Raw genomic sequence first — 12,013 nt, 5'->3', positions numbered from 1 at the left:
GGCAACATGTAGGGAAGTCCTGGGCTACCCAGACAACAAGACCCCCCCCCTCACAGCCTCGTTCCAAAGGAAAACAGAGCAATACTTTGGCCTTTCTTCAATGCTTTTTTCTTTTAGATGTACCAAAAACAAAAAACCGCCCACGCCTATTCAACATAACATCTATTAGCAAACAAAATCGAGGTCTCCAGTGATTGTTTTTGGAGGGAACATGCGTGGGAGTCAGGGTTGGGAACAGGGTGACCAAATGGCCGATGTTGCCTAAAAGGTCTCTCCAAAAACTGGCATGAGATCAATTGATAACAACATCTCTCACAAACCGCAGCCTCTAGTTTCTTATTTCCTTGTTCCACTGAATCGGAATGTCCCGTTCCCCTTTCTCATCGTTACTGCCACCCCATCCCCCGCCAGCTAGGCTCACCTCTGCTTCTTGTATCTCCTCCCTCCCCACAGAGAGCTGGTACTTACCCTTTTCTGCACAGTGCATGCATCTATAAATACAGGCAACATCAGCCTCACACTTTGCAGCTGAGCCCTTCAGCAACAGGCATCAGTTCAACAAGGAACTTGAAGATCTAGGAAGCGGAGAAAAACAGGTAAAAGATGAATCCTTAGCAGATAAAATACTTGTGAGCTTCCCAGTTAAGGCTGGTTGATGTTTGAACAGGGTTTGGGGTAAGGCAAATGTGACCTTAACGAAAGAAAGAAAGAAAGAAAGAAAGAAAGAAAGAAAGAAAGAAATTTTGATTGATAGTTGAAGGATTTAGTCATTCCACCCTACCTTACAAACAGTCATCCTTAATCTTATCAGTGTTGTTTGATTTTACAACACATAAAGTTGTTGAAGTGCATGAGCAGTCCCCTCAGCCAGCATACAGTTGGATCTGGCCAAGTTAGCTTTCGTTTATCCCTTCATCCCTTCCACCTATGAATAAACAGAACAGCTATTGATTAATAAATGTTTTGTAGATTTTTTTTTAAAAAAAATATTGCTGGAACACTTGCTGTTTGATTTGCTGCTTGATGTTACCTGGTGCACACTGAACAATAATACATGATGCTGATCCTGTTCTCATTGTAGTTATTTGTTTTGGGATAAACCTTCTGATTTTCTACAGAAAAGTTATTTTATTTTTCTTTTGAACAATAATTGCATTTTTTTGTATTTATTGCTTGCAATTTATGTTGTTCTTTTTTATCTTGCATATCTGGAATACACACACAGAGAGAGACACACACTTAAATATTCATGCTTACACATAAACATTTCCCAGCTCAGTTTGTGTTTCCCAGATTTCTCTTACAGCTAACTCTTTCCATACTAACCTGTGTTCTGAGGGATACAAAGTTTCTGGAACTTATTCTAGAAGAATGGGGAACCTTTGATATTCCGGAAGTTGCTAAACTCCACCACCAACATGGCCAGTGGTTAAAAATGATGGGAGTTGTAGTCCAACAATGTCTAGATGGTTGCATGCCTGCATGCCTGCTCTAGGTTGTAGGGTCAGTGTATGCAAACCAGCTGGTGCATTTGATTACTTATTAAATTTGTATACTGCCCTTCACCCGAAGATCACAGGGCAGATCACAACATGACAATACAAAATGAGAACACAAAATACAGAATAAACCAACGAAAACCATAGCAAAGTGATTCTGAACCTGGGTGGTTATGCCAGTTCCATTTTTATTGAACAGCCATTGCATAAATCTTAGTGTAATAAATTAAAACCCCAGATTCGAAAATCAGTTGGGTTATAACCAACCATGGCTCAGAGTAGGCACATAGAACCAAGTCCAGTCATGATCATTAAGCCCAACACTTCTTCTCTGAGTAGGAGGTGGTTGGATGCAGCTGGCTCTCTTCAGAGAGCTCTGTGGCACGAACAGTTACATCTTAGCTTAATACATTCTGCTTTGTGCCTTTGCCAAGTGATAAAAGAGCTGGCATTCTGAAGTGTGGGCAGCTGCCCAAGCTGACCAGTCGATTCCTGGCAGAGCACTCTGATCTGAATTGCAAAATTGAGGAACTCAGTCAATGCTCTTGGTCTCAATTTACAGCTTGGAATCACCAAAGTGGAGAGAGATGATTGCTTAAGCCAGCCAGTGCAACTACCATAGCAGAAAACACAGACAAACCCACAGTGAGAGTGAAAGAAAAACATACAAGAGACAAGACAGGAAGCAGGCAGAGGGTTCAAGGGGAAAGCTGCATGGACACCAACCATTTAAAGCACATTCATTCCTCAGAAGAATTCTCACAGCTACAGATCCCAGCACCCTTAACAAACCGCAAGGTGTGTACATAGCCAAAGAAGGGACAGGCTTCTGAGAGCACATGTCACAGGCGAAGGGAACAGTAGGCATGTGAGTCACAGAATAAACTTCCATTTGCATCCATATTAGGAAAATGGTAATAATAATAATAATAATAATAATAATAATAATAATAATAATACTTTCATTATTTATACCCCACCCATCTGGCTGGGTTTCCCCAGCCACTCTGGGCAGTTCCCAACAGAACACTAAAAACAGAATAAAACTTCAAACATTAAAAACTTCCCTAAACAGGGAATGACCGCTCCCCGCTTAAAACGGGGGGCGCCCTTTGCGTGGACGCGTGCAGCCCCTGGATCTCGAGCGGCTCCAATAGCTTAGGCTTGGCCTTGCCTTCCCTCAGGTGGGGTACCTGGAGGTCTCCGCCTACCTCAGTCATTTGCCCAATCCCACCTGGGGGAAGTGTTGCCAAGGAGACCAGTCCAGGTAGGGGAGGGATTACCTGCCCACACAATAGAGGGAGGATCTTACCTGGGAATCCTCACTTGGCTCCAGAGCTTCTCCCACCCTACCCACCCTCAGTTAATGTCTTATTTTGAAGGTTAACTTTTCTTCACAGGTTTCGCAGGTTAACTTTTCTTCACAGGTATGCGGGCGCTGCTACGTAAGGTCGCTGTTAAAGGGCCGGAAAGGAATTTCCCTGCATTGGCAGGTTTCGCCTTTCCCGTAGCAAAACGTCACAACTTTGGCGGTATCAGGCCTTGGGCGGAATCCTTTAGTCCATCTTCCTCTTTGCGGCGGCGATACCAGGGTTCCCCGTTAAAGGGGTTTCTGAAGGGAGGCTTTGGCCGTGCGCCGAAAGGTTGTCATTGCTCTCCCCTGCGGCGGCGGCGTAACGGGGGCGGCTGTCTCTGCTTGAACATATGTTCTCCAGAGCCGGCCCATCCCCCCCACACACACTGGATAACCCTGATGCTCCCTAGATCCCCGGCTGGGGACTGGGGAGGGAGAACGCCCAATGCCTGAGCCAAGGTCTACCCACATTTGAAATTCAATAAAGTTGTGGCCAATTTAATCCCATAGCACGTTGTCTCGAGTCGTTATTCCGCATGACGGGGGGACCGCGGGGGATCTGGGGACTCCGCCTGTCCACGCAATGCCAAAAAGCCATATCAATTGTTTTTCGTTTTTTTTTTTCAATTGGGTTTTATAAACAAGAAGAGTGTTATGCAAACAAGTATACCAAGTTTTCTCAGATCAATTGTTGATGTTTCCTATGCACACTGAACAGGCAAGCCACATTCCAGATTAAACGTTAATCAGTTGTGTTAATGAATATGCCGAGTGGGCTCATATCATTCCACAGGATTTGAGCCACAAGGTGGTGAAAACCTCCAAGATATTAGAATGAAGTTTTTCCCAGTCTCGCCTGACATCCCTTTGGACACCGTTGTCCTTCTATGCTGTACTGATTCTCTCTTGCTGGCTTAACCTGTCCCTTACCTTTTCAGTCCTGCGGCTGCAGAAACCACCCGACCTTGGTGTTTGGCCATTGTTGAAGCCAGACCTTTCCGGTTCCCAGAGAGATGAAGCTGTTTCTCCTCCACCTTTCTGCTGCCCTTGTAGCTACAGGTGAGGCCAACACGAAGCTCGTCGTTAAACTATGGAACTTGCTCCCACAGGAGGCAGTGACGGCCACTTGTTGTTGTTTAGTCGTTTAGTCATGTCTGACTCTTTGTGACCCCGTGGACCGGAGCACGCCAAGCACTTCTGTCTTCCACTGCCTCCTGCAGTTTGGTCATGCTGGTAGCTTCAAGAACAATATCCAACCATCTCATCCTCTGTCGTCCCCTTCTCCTTGTGCCCTCCATCTTTCCCAACATCAGGGTCTTTTCCAGGGAGTCTTCTCTTCTCATGAGGTGGCCAAAGTATTGGAGCCTCAGCTTCAGGATCTGTCCTTCCAGTGAGCACTCAGGGCTGATTTCCTTCAGAATGGAGAGGTTTGATCTTCTTGCAGTCCACGGGACTCTCAAGAGTCTCCTTCAACACCATAATTCAAAAGCATCGATTCTTCGGCGATCAGCCTTCTTTATGGTCCAGCTCTCACTTCCATACATCACTACTGGGAAAACCATAGCTTTAACTATACAGACCTTTGTTGGCAAAAACTCCATGGACGGCCACTTAGACGGCTTTAAAAAAGGATTAGACAAAATAACAGAGGACAAGGCTATCAATGGCCACTGCCCATGATGGCTTTGCCCTGCTCTTGTGGTCAGACGCAGTAATGCTTCCGAATGCTGGCTGCTGGAAGCCGCAGGGAGGGGTGGTGGGGAGCGCTTGCCAGTTTCCCACAGCAACTGAGAAATTCTGTGAGGAGGATGTAAGCAGGAATGAATCCATGCATCTCACCTGGAATTATTTGAATGCAGCAGCTAGACTGGTGACTGGGAGTGGCCACCGAGACCATATAACACCGGTCCCGAAAGACCTACATTGGCTCCCAGTACATTCCCAAGCACAATTCAAAGTGTTGGTGCTGATCTTTAAAGCCCTAAACGGCCTTGGTCCAGTATACCTGAAGGAGCATCTCCACCTCCATCATTCAGCCCGGACTCTGAGGTCTAGCTCTGAGGGCCTTTTGGCAGTTTCCTCCCTGCAAGAAGTGAGGTTACAGGGAACCAGGCAGAGGGCCTTCTTGGTAGTGGCACCCGCCCTGTGGAACACCCTCCCTTCGGATATCAAGGAAATAAACAAGTATCTGACTTTTAGAAGAGATCAGAAGGCAGCCCTGTTTAGAGAAATTTTTTATGTTTGATGTTTTAGTGTATTTTTGATCTTCTTGGGAGCCGCCCAGAGTGGCTAAGGAAACCCAGCTAGATGGGCGGGGTATAAATAATAAAAAATTATTATTATTATTATTATTATTATTATTATTATTATTATTATTATTAAATTTTAAAAGCATACTTTAAAATTTTTGAAATAAAATAATGAAACAATGTTGCTTTCTCTCCTCCTCTCCATCCCTATTTTCTTTTTCTGCTAGCAAACTCCCTAAATTGTGTCTGTACTGAAAGCCCAGCATGCAGTACTGGTACCTGTTCAATTCCAGGGTCAGAAGCCATCTGCATAACAGTGGCCCAGGAGAATAACATGGGTAGGTATATGAGTATTTCCCTTGTGCTTGCACCTATAGCCCGCTCAATTCTGGGCTACATTCGCAGGAGAAGCTTCCAGGACCAGTCCAATCCAGGGAAAACTGAACTACCAGGCCCGGCCCTGCTGTTGGGCACATGAGGCTTTTAAAGGAGGCTCTGTTTCACGCTCTCCTACCTCCTGAAGTCAGGCAGGTACTCACAAAGAACAGGGGTGGGTGAATCAGCCTGTTTTCACTAATGCAGGAAAATGTCTGCCTTGCAGACGGGTCCCCTCACCCCTTTAGGATTTTCCTCCATTTTTATGTGTGCAATTCTGCTCCATCCAAATTGTCTTCAGCAATGGGTGGCAGCGGTGACATCTTGTCCTTTTCCTAAGGCAGGTACCACCTTGTAGGCACATTCCCCAACTCCATTATGATTCCCCTCTGTTTCGTTTTGTTTTTTAAACAGGAGGAATCGCTGCCACAGGAATATCCAGGGACTGCCAGCAGGATTCTCAGCTTTGCAATGAAGCTGTCTCTGTTACTGTGGCTGGAGGGTATTTTACGAGGACCGTTTCCAAATGCTGCGTGACAGAAAACTGCAATAATACTCCCCTTGAATGTATGTGAAGCGAGGTCCAGACCTTGATAAGTTTGCTTTGGGAGCGGGGACAGTTAGCCAAGGACATTAGGACTGTGGCACCTGCCTTTGTGTGAACAAGGTCTGAGGTTCATCCCCAACATGCCCAGGCAAGACTGGGAAAGGCCTCTGTCTGAGACCTTGGAGAGCTGCTGCCAGTAGTGTAGACAATACTGGCCTAGATAGTCCCATGGTCTGACATGCTTCTCTGTTTGCTCTCACAGCACCAGCCCTTTGCCACAGCCCACAACAAAAGGACCTGTTGCTAGTTTTCCATTGAGTGGCTCTCAATGGCAAAGGGGGTTAATAATCCCTGATGGCTAATGATTTATTTCAACAGCTTCTCCCCTGCCTTTGTATGCCAAGTGCCTGTACGGTGGCTCAAGACAATCAAAGGCTTGATGTCGCTCTCTGACCCTTACAATGTCACAAACGTAAGCTAATGGTCTGGGTGTCAGGCAGCAGAGGAACCAACCCCCACGGCAGGTTGCCAGGAATGGACAAGACAAGGGAAAGTTCTTACCAACTGCGTTTTGTTCAATAGTCACAGAGAGATGCTTAGAAATGCTGCCTCTAGGAATAATGACATTTCTGCCAGTAAATCTCCCCTTCCCTTCTCTTCAACTTCCTCATTCGTCATTCCTTCCATGGATGACACTGAGGGCCCTTTGCTTCTGAGCCCTTTGCTCTCCTAATTTGAAGGCTCACCAGGTTCTGGGAGAAGGGGGGCGGTCTGGAATGCTTTCTAGTGATAATGTACACACACACACACACACACACACACACGGGGGTGGGGGTCCAATAGATCGAGAAATGTTGGGCATATGGATGAGGTTACTACTGAATATGGGAATTGAATTGGGCCACAATTGGCTGGCAGGCCAGAGGATTTCCCCACCCCTTGGCATGCACAGCTGCTTCTGTCTGAGTGTTTTGGGCTTCCAAGAACTTGGGATTCATTTATTTATTCCCAATTGTACCCTCTTTGACAATTATTGAAGGTGACCCGGAAACTACAACTAATCCAGAATGCGGCAGCTAGACTGGTGACTGGGAGCGGCCGCCGAGACCACATAACACTGGTCTTAAAAGACCTACATTGGCTCCCAGTACGTTTCCAAGCACAATTCAAAGTGTTGGTGCTGACCTTTAAAGCCCTAAATGGCCTCGGCCCAGTATACCTAAAGGAGCGTCTCCACCCCCATCGTTCTGCCCGGACACTGAGATCCAGCGCCGAGGGCCTTCTGGCGGTTCCCTCACTGCGAGAAGCCAAGTTACAGGGAACCAGGCAGAGGGCCTTCTCGGTAGTGGCGCCCTCCCTGTGGAATGCCCTCCCACCAGATGTCAAAGAGAACAACAACTATCAGACTTTTAGAAGACATCTGAAAGCAGCCCTATTTAGGGAAGCTTTTAATGTTTGATGTATTAGAGGATTTTAATATTTTTTTTGGAAGCCGCCCAGAGTGGCTGGGGAAGCCCAGCCAGATGGGCGGGGTACAAATAATAAATTATTATTATTATTATTATTACTGTTTTATTAACGCGGTCTGCTTTCTCTCTTTCCTGCGTCCCTCCAGTACCACCCAGGAACCTCACCAAGAATGGAGTGAATTGTCCCTCCAGTTTTGTACTTGGCTCTAACCGCTTAGAAGAACCCGGGACTCTGAATTGCACAGGAGATGAAAATAATTGCATCTCTGCGGCCGGGGAGCTAACTGCAGGTAGGACTCACTTTAAGCTCCTATTGGGTCCCAGAGCACCTGTGTTCTCTAGTATTGCAAAAGACGGACGTCTTGCATCTACTCCCCTGGAGAATTCAAACACTAAGTCTCATAACTGAGCAGCTCCCTACCTTTGGAGAAGCAAATTTCTTTCACCTATTTTGTCAGCCAAGAGAATCAAAGGACCATCCCTTCCTAACAGCTGCTGCAGGAAAGTCCACCCCTTCTCATTTTGGTCTGTTCGGAATAATATGATTAATTTTTCTGCTGCTCCAGAGAAGCGGACACGGAGCAATGGATCCAAACTACAAGAAAGAAGATTCCACCTAAACATTAGGAAGAACTTCCTGACAGTAAGAGCTGTTCGACAGTGGAATTTGCTGCCAAGGAGTGTGGTGGAGTCTCCTTCTTTGGAGGTCTTTAAGCAGAGGCTTGACAACCATATGTCAGGAGTGCTCTGATGGTGTTTCCTGCTTGGCAGGGGGTTGGACTCGATGGCCCTTGTGGTCTCTTCCAACTCTATGATTCTATGATTCTATGAATATTAATACTAATAATATTCCCTTTTCCTAGTCCAGGACTCAAGACTTTCGCAGAAAAATTAGAACAAGCTAAAAACATGAAAAGTCAATTATAAAAATGTAATTAAACACTAATAGAATTGATACTGTACTCTTTGCCAAGCTGCAGCAAGATTCCAAGAGATACCAGGCACTCACCCATAGTCCATGCTCCTTTGGAGAACTGAGACCCTGCAGAGACTGTCATGGCTTCAAAAAACATGCTTTATTCACCTATTTACACCTTCAGTCTGCATGGAGTAATAATAATAATAATAATAATAATAATAATAATAATAATTTATTTATACCCCATCCATCTGGCTGGGTCTCCCCAGCCACTCTGGGCAGCTTCCAACAAAGTATTAAAAATACAATAAAATACAAAACATTAAAAACTTCCCTAAGCAGGAAGTCCATATCTTACAGCATGGTTATTTCAATAGCGGCTTGTCCCCGACACCCAGTGCAGCAGGCTGCCCAAGATGGACCCCAGTCATTCTTCTTCCTTCTCCTTCCCAGAACACATTCTTCTACAGGGACCCAGGCAAAGGGCCTTCTCGGTAGTGGCGGCTGCCCTATCGAATGCCCTTCCGTCAGATATCAAACAGATAAACAACTATTTGCCTAAAATTGTGTTGGAAGCTGCCCAGAGTGGCTGGGGTGACCCAGTCAGATGGGTGGCATAGAAATATAATAATAATAATAATAATAATAATAATAATAATAATAATAATAATACAGCTTTTTGTTTCGGAAGGTATGTGTCAGGTATGCTGACCTTTTAATGGGAACTGAATCAACTTTTGTCTCCATCTCTATTCTCTGCCTTCAGGAGATGCTGCCGCTCTTCCCTTTATAGCATCAGGCTGTGCCTCAGCAACTGCCTGCAATTTGCCTGTGCAGACGTACCTCGTTACTGGAGCCATGGACTTCCTCCTGAAGAAAATCAAGTGCAGCCCAGCCCCAGCCACCAACAGCGGCTGAAAGGAGCAAGCGGGAGCAACTTCCTCCACTTTTTGCAGGGTCACTGTGATTCTTTGTCATGCCCTGATGTGAATTCTTTGAATAAAGTAGCATGAAAAAGAATGCCCCCCTCAAATCGCTACCCCAGTTGACATTGCTTTAAAGCAGGCATGGAGAACCTTTGGCTCCAAACTACAATTCCCATCAGCTCCATCCAGTAAGAATGGCCAGTGTCCAGGGATGATCAGAGATGTAGTTCAGCAACAATCTGAATGGCCAGAGCTTCCTCACACCTGCTTTACAGTTAGGAAGTTACATCTGATCTGCTATAATTATCAGGGCCGTCTTACCCATATGCGCTAGGGGTGCGGGGCACCCAGGCGCCAGGTTCTCAGGGATGCCAGGCTGAGAGTCTGGGGCCGAGAGTTGAGTCCGGGGAAGAGCCCGCCCGTCGGTTGGAGTGCCGTGGTGGTCTCTTCTGCTGCGGGCGGCTCTCCACCCCAACCCCCCGCCCTCCTGCCCAGTGTCTGACGGCCGAGTCATCATCAAAGTCTTAAGGTGCCACGCCACCAGGGGACCAAAGTGAGCGGGTGTTTCAGGTCCCCAGACGGGCTTTCACGAGCCGCCTGCAGAGGCTTGCCACTTGGATGCCCGGTGGCTGCCAGCCTTAACTTTCCTCCTTCCCTTTCTCTGCCTCCCAAATTTTAGGCGCCTTGTTGGAGATGGAGGGCAACATATGAGCAGGGAGGGAAACACAGGCGACAAAGAAATCAGTTCAGCAGAGTCCCTGGCCATTTTATTTGATTTGTAACCCGCTCCCTGTTGCCAACACCTGGCATCCGATCGAGCTCCGGCTGCAGCAGCTCTGTCCAGAAGGCGGCAGTGACAGGGTGTGTGTGTCAGGCAGATTTTTGCACCCCGGCGCCACATATGCTTAAGACAGCCCTGATGATAATATAGTCATAGTCCTTCCCCCCCTTTCTTTCTTTCTTTCTTTCTTTCTTTCTTTCTTTCTTTCTGAAAATAAGTTTCACTTTTCATGATTAAGCTTAGGTAAGCCTAAATGCTTAATCCTGTTACATCTTTACTTAAATTGTTGTTGTTGTTTAGTCGTTTAGTCGTGTCCGACTCTTCGTGACCCCATGGACCAGAGCACGCCAGGCACTCCTGTCTTCCACTGCCTCTCGCAGTTTGGTCAAACTCATGCTGGTAGCTTCGAGAACACTATCCAACCATCTCGTCCTCTGTCATCCCCTTCTCCTTGTGCCCTCCATCTTTCCAAACATCTGGGTCTTTTCCAGGGAGTCTTCTCTTCTCATGAGGTGGCCAAAGTATTGGAGCCTCAGCTTCAGGATCTGTCCTTCCAGTGAGCACTCAGGGCTGATTTCCTTCAGAATGGAGAGGTTTGATCTTCTTGCAGTTCATGGGACTCTCAAGAGTCTCCTCCAGCACCATAATTCAAAAGCATCAATTCTTCGGCGATCAGCCTTCTTTATGGTCCAGCTCTCACTTCCATAAATCACTACTGGGAAAACCATAGCTTTTACTATACGGACCTTTGTTGGCAAGGTGATGTCTCTACTTTTTAAGATGCTGTCTATGTTTGTCATTGCTTTTCTCCCCAAAAGCAGGCGTCTTTTAATTTCATGGCTGCTGTCACCATCTGCAGTGATCATGGAGCCCAAGAAATTGTTGTAGAACGTACAATTCACTTGTGGGTTAAGACTTGCTTGTCACCTGATCTAGTTCAGCTTTCTGTACCCTTTTATTATTTCATTTGTAATTCTGAGGATTGATTTCAAAGATTAAGACGAAACCCACAAAATGTTGCCGTTTGCTGCTCCATGTTTCTTTTGACTGAAGCTTCGTTCTTCTGCTTGGTCTGTTTTAACGGTCATTGTTTTTGGCCCTGAATTTTCTTGGAAGTCGCTTAGAAACATTTTTTGCAGCGAGTGGCTTAAATACGTCAAATTATAATGACAATAAGCATCAGAGATGTGCACCATTTCACCTGTGCCTTTTGAGAGCAAGCTGCAGCCCTGAGTGGCCACTGTGCCCAAATCTAGTTTGCGAAGCTCTGATGGATAGAGCTTGAAAGTCCGACTCCAGGGGGTGGGGAACCTCAGGCCTGGGGTCCAAATGTGGCCTTCTGAAGCCTCTTAGGTTACTTTTGCCTGGATGGCATGCGTCCTTGAACTGTGGCTCATGTCTGTGTGGATGGAGGACAGAGAAGGATATGTACAATACTGCTGGGCAGAGGTAAAATTTACAGGGTTGTCCTCGGATGCACTTTCACTCGGCTTGTGCATTAGGCCTGACATCTCAGGTGCATGAGGCAATAGCTTTGCCAAACAAGAATAACTCTTGATTGCAACTCATGGTTTCTCTGGAGTGAGACAAACCACAAGGCCAGGTCCGGATGTACTGTTCAGCCAAATCATGGCTTTCCCCAGGGAAGGACAGCAGTAGGAACAGGGAAGAAGTACAGCAGTCTTGATCCTCGGTCCAGGAACCTGCTTATTTGCTCATCTGATTAAAACCCTGGTTTGAATGCATGATGTGCAAAAGTTGGCCATTGCCATTCAGAGGCAGGAAGTTTCTATGTATGGCTTGTGCTACAGAAATACTGAGTACTAGGGGTTGTCACCACTGCTTGTGTGGTTCATCAGTTCTGCCTGTTCCTACCCGCATTGCCAATCCCTTG

General features: G+C 46.4%; 1 protein-coding gene across 2 annotated transcripts; it reads left to right on the top strand.

The window, feature by feature from the left end:
• Nucleotides 1-473: 473 nt before the first annotated feature.
• LOC128418391 (phospholipase A2 inhibitor and Ly6/PLAUR domain-containing protein-like) lies at nucleotides 474-9,432 on the top strand. 2 transcript variants are annotated; one of them, XM_053398018.1, is made up of 6 exons: nucleotides 474-596; nucleotides 3,792-3,912; nucleotides 5,330-5,440; nucleotides 5,892-6,044; nucleotides 7,640-7,783; nucleotides 9,179-9,432. In XM_053398018.1, the coding sequence occupies exons 2-6, from the start codon at nucleotides 3,867-3,869 to the stop codon at nucleotides 9,328-9,330; spliced, it is 606 nt and encodes a 201-aa protein (XP_053253993.1). In that variant the 5' UTR covers nucleotides 474-596; nucleotides 3,792-3,866; the 3' UTR covers nucleotides 9,331-9,432. The 2 variants fall into 2 exon arrangements, with proteins under 2 accessions (XP_053253993.1, XP_053253994.1); XM_053398019.1 differs by lacking the exon at nucleotides 5,892-6,044.
• Nucleotides 9,433-12,013: the final 2,581 nt, after the last annotated feature.

Source organism: Podarcis raffonei, chromosome 8 (genome assembly GCF_027172205.1).
Source record: "Podarcis raffonei isolate rPodRaf1 chromosome 8, rPodRaf1.pri, whole genome shotgun sequence".
Taxonomy (NCBI): domain Eukaryota; kingdom Metazoa; phylum Chordata; class Lepidosauria; order Squamata; family Lacertidae; genus Podarcis; species Podarcis raffonei.
Note: the sequence above shows the minus strand (reverse complement) of the source record. Positions and strands in the feature narration are given on the sequence as shown.

Excerpts from the sequence above, each read along its gene's own strand:
- LOC128418391 (XM_053398018.1), top strand. The coding sequence starts at position 3,867 with ATGAAGCTGTTTCTCCTCCACCTTTCTGCTGCCCTTGTAGCTACAG. Across the intron at positions 3,913-5,329 it reads TGCTGCCCTTGTAGCTACAG|CAAACTCCCTAAATTGTGTC; the intron begins GTGAGGCCAACA and ends TTTTTCTGCTAG. Across the intron at positions 5,441-5,891 it reads GGCCCAGGAGAATAACATGG|GAGGAATCGCTGCCACAGGA; the intron begins GTAGGTATATGA and ends TTTTTTAAACAG.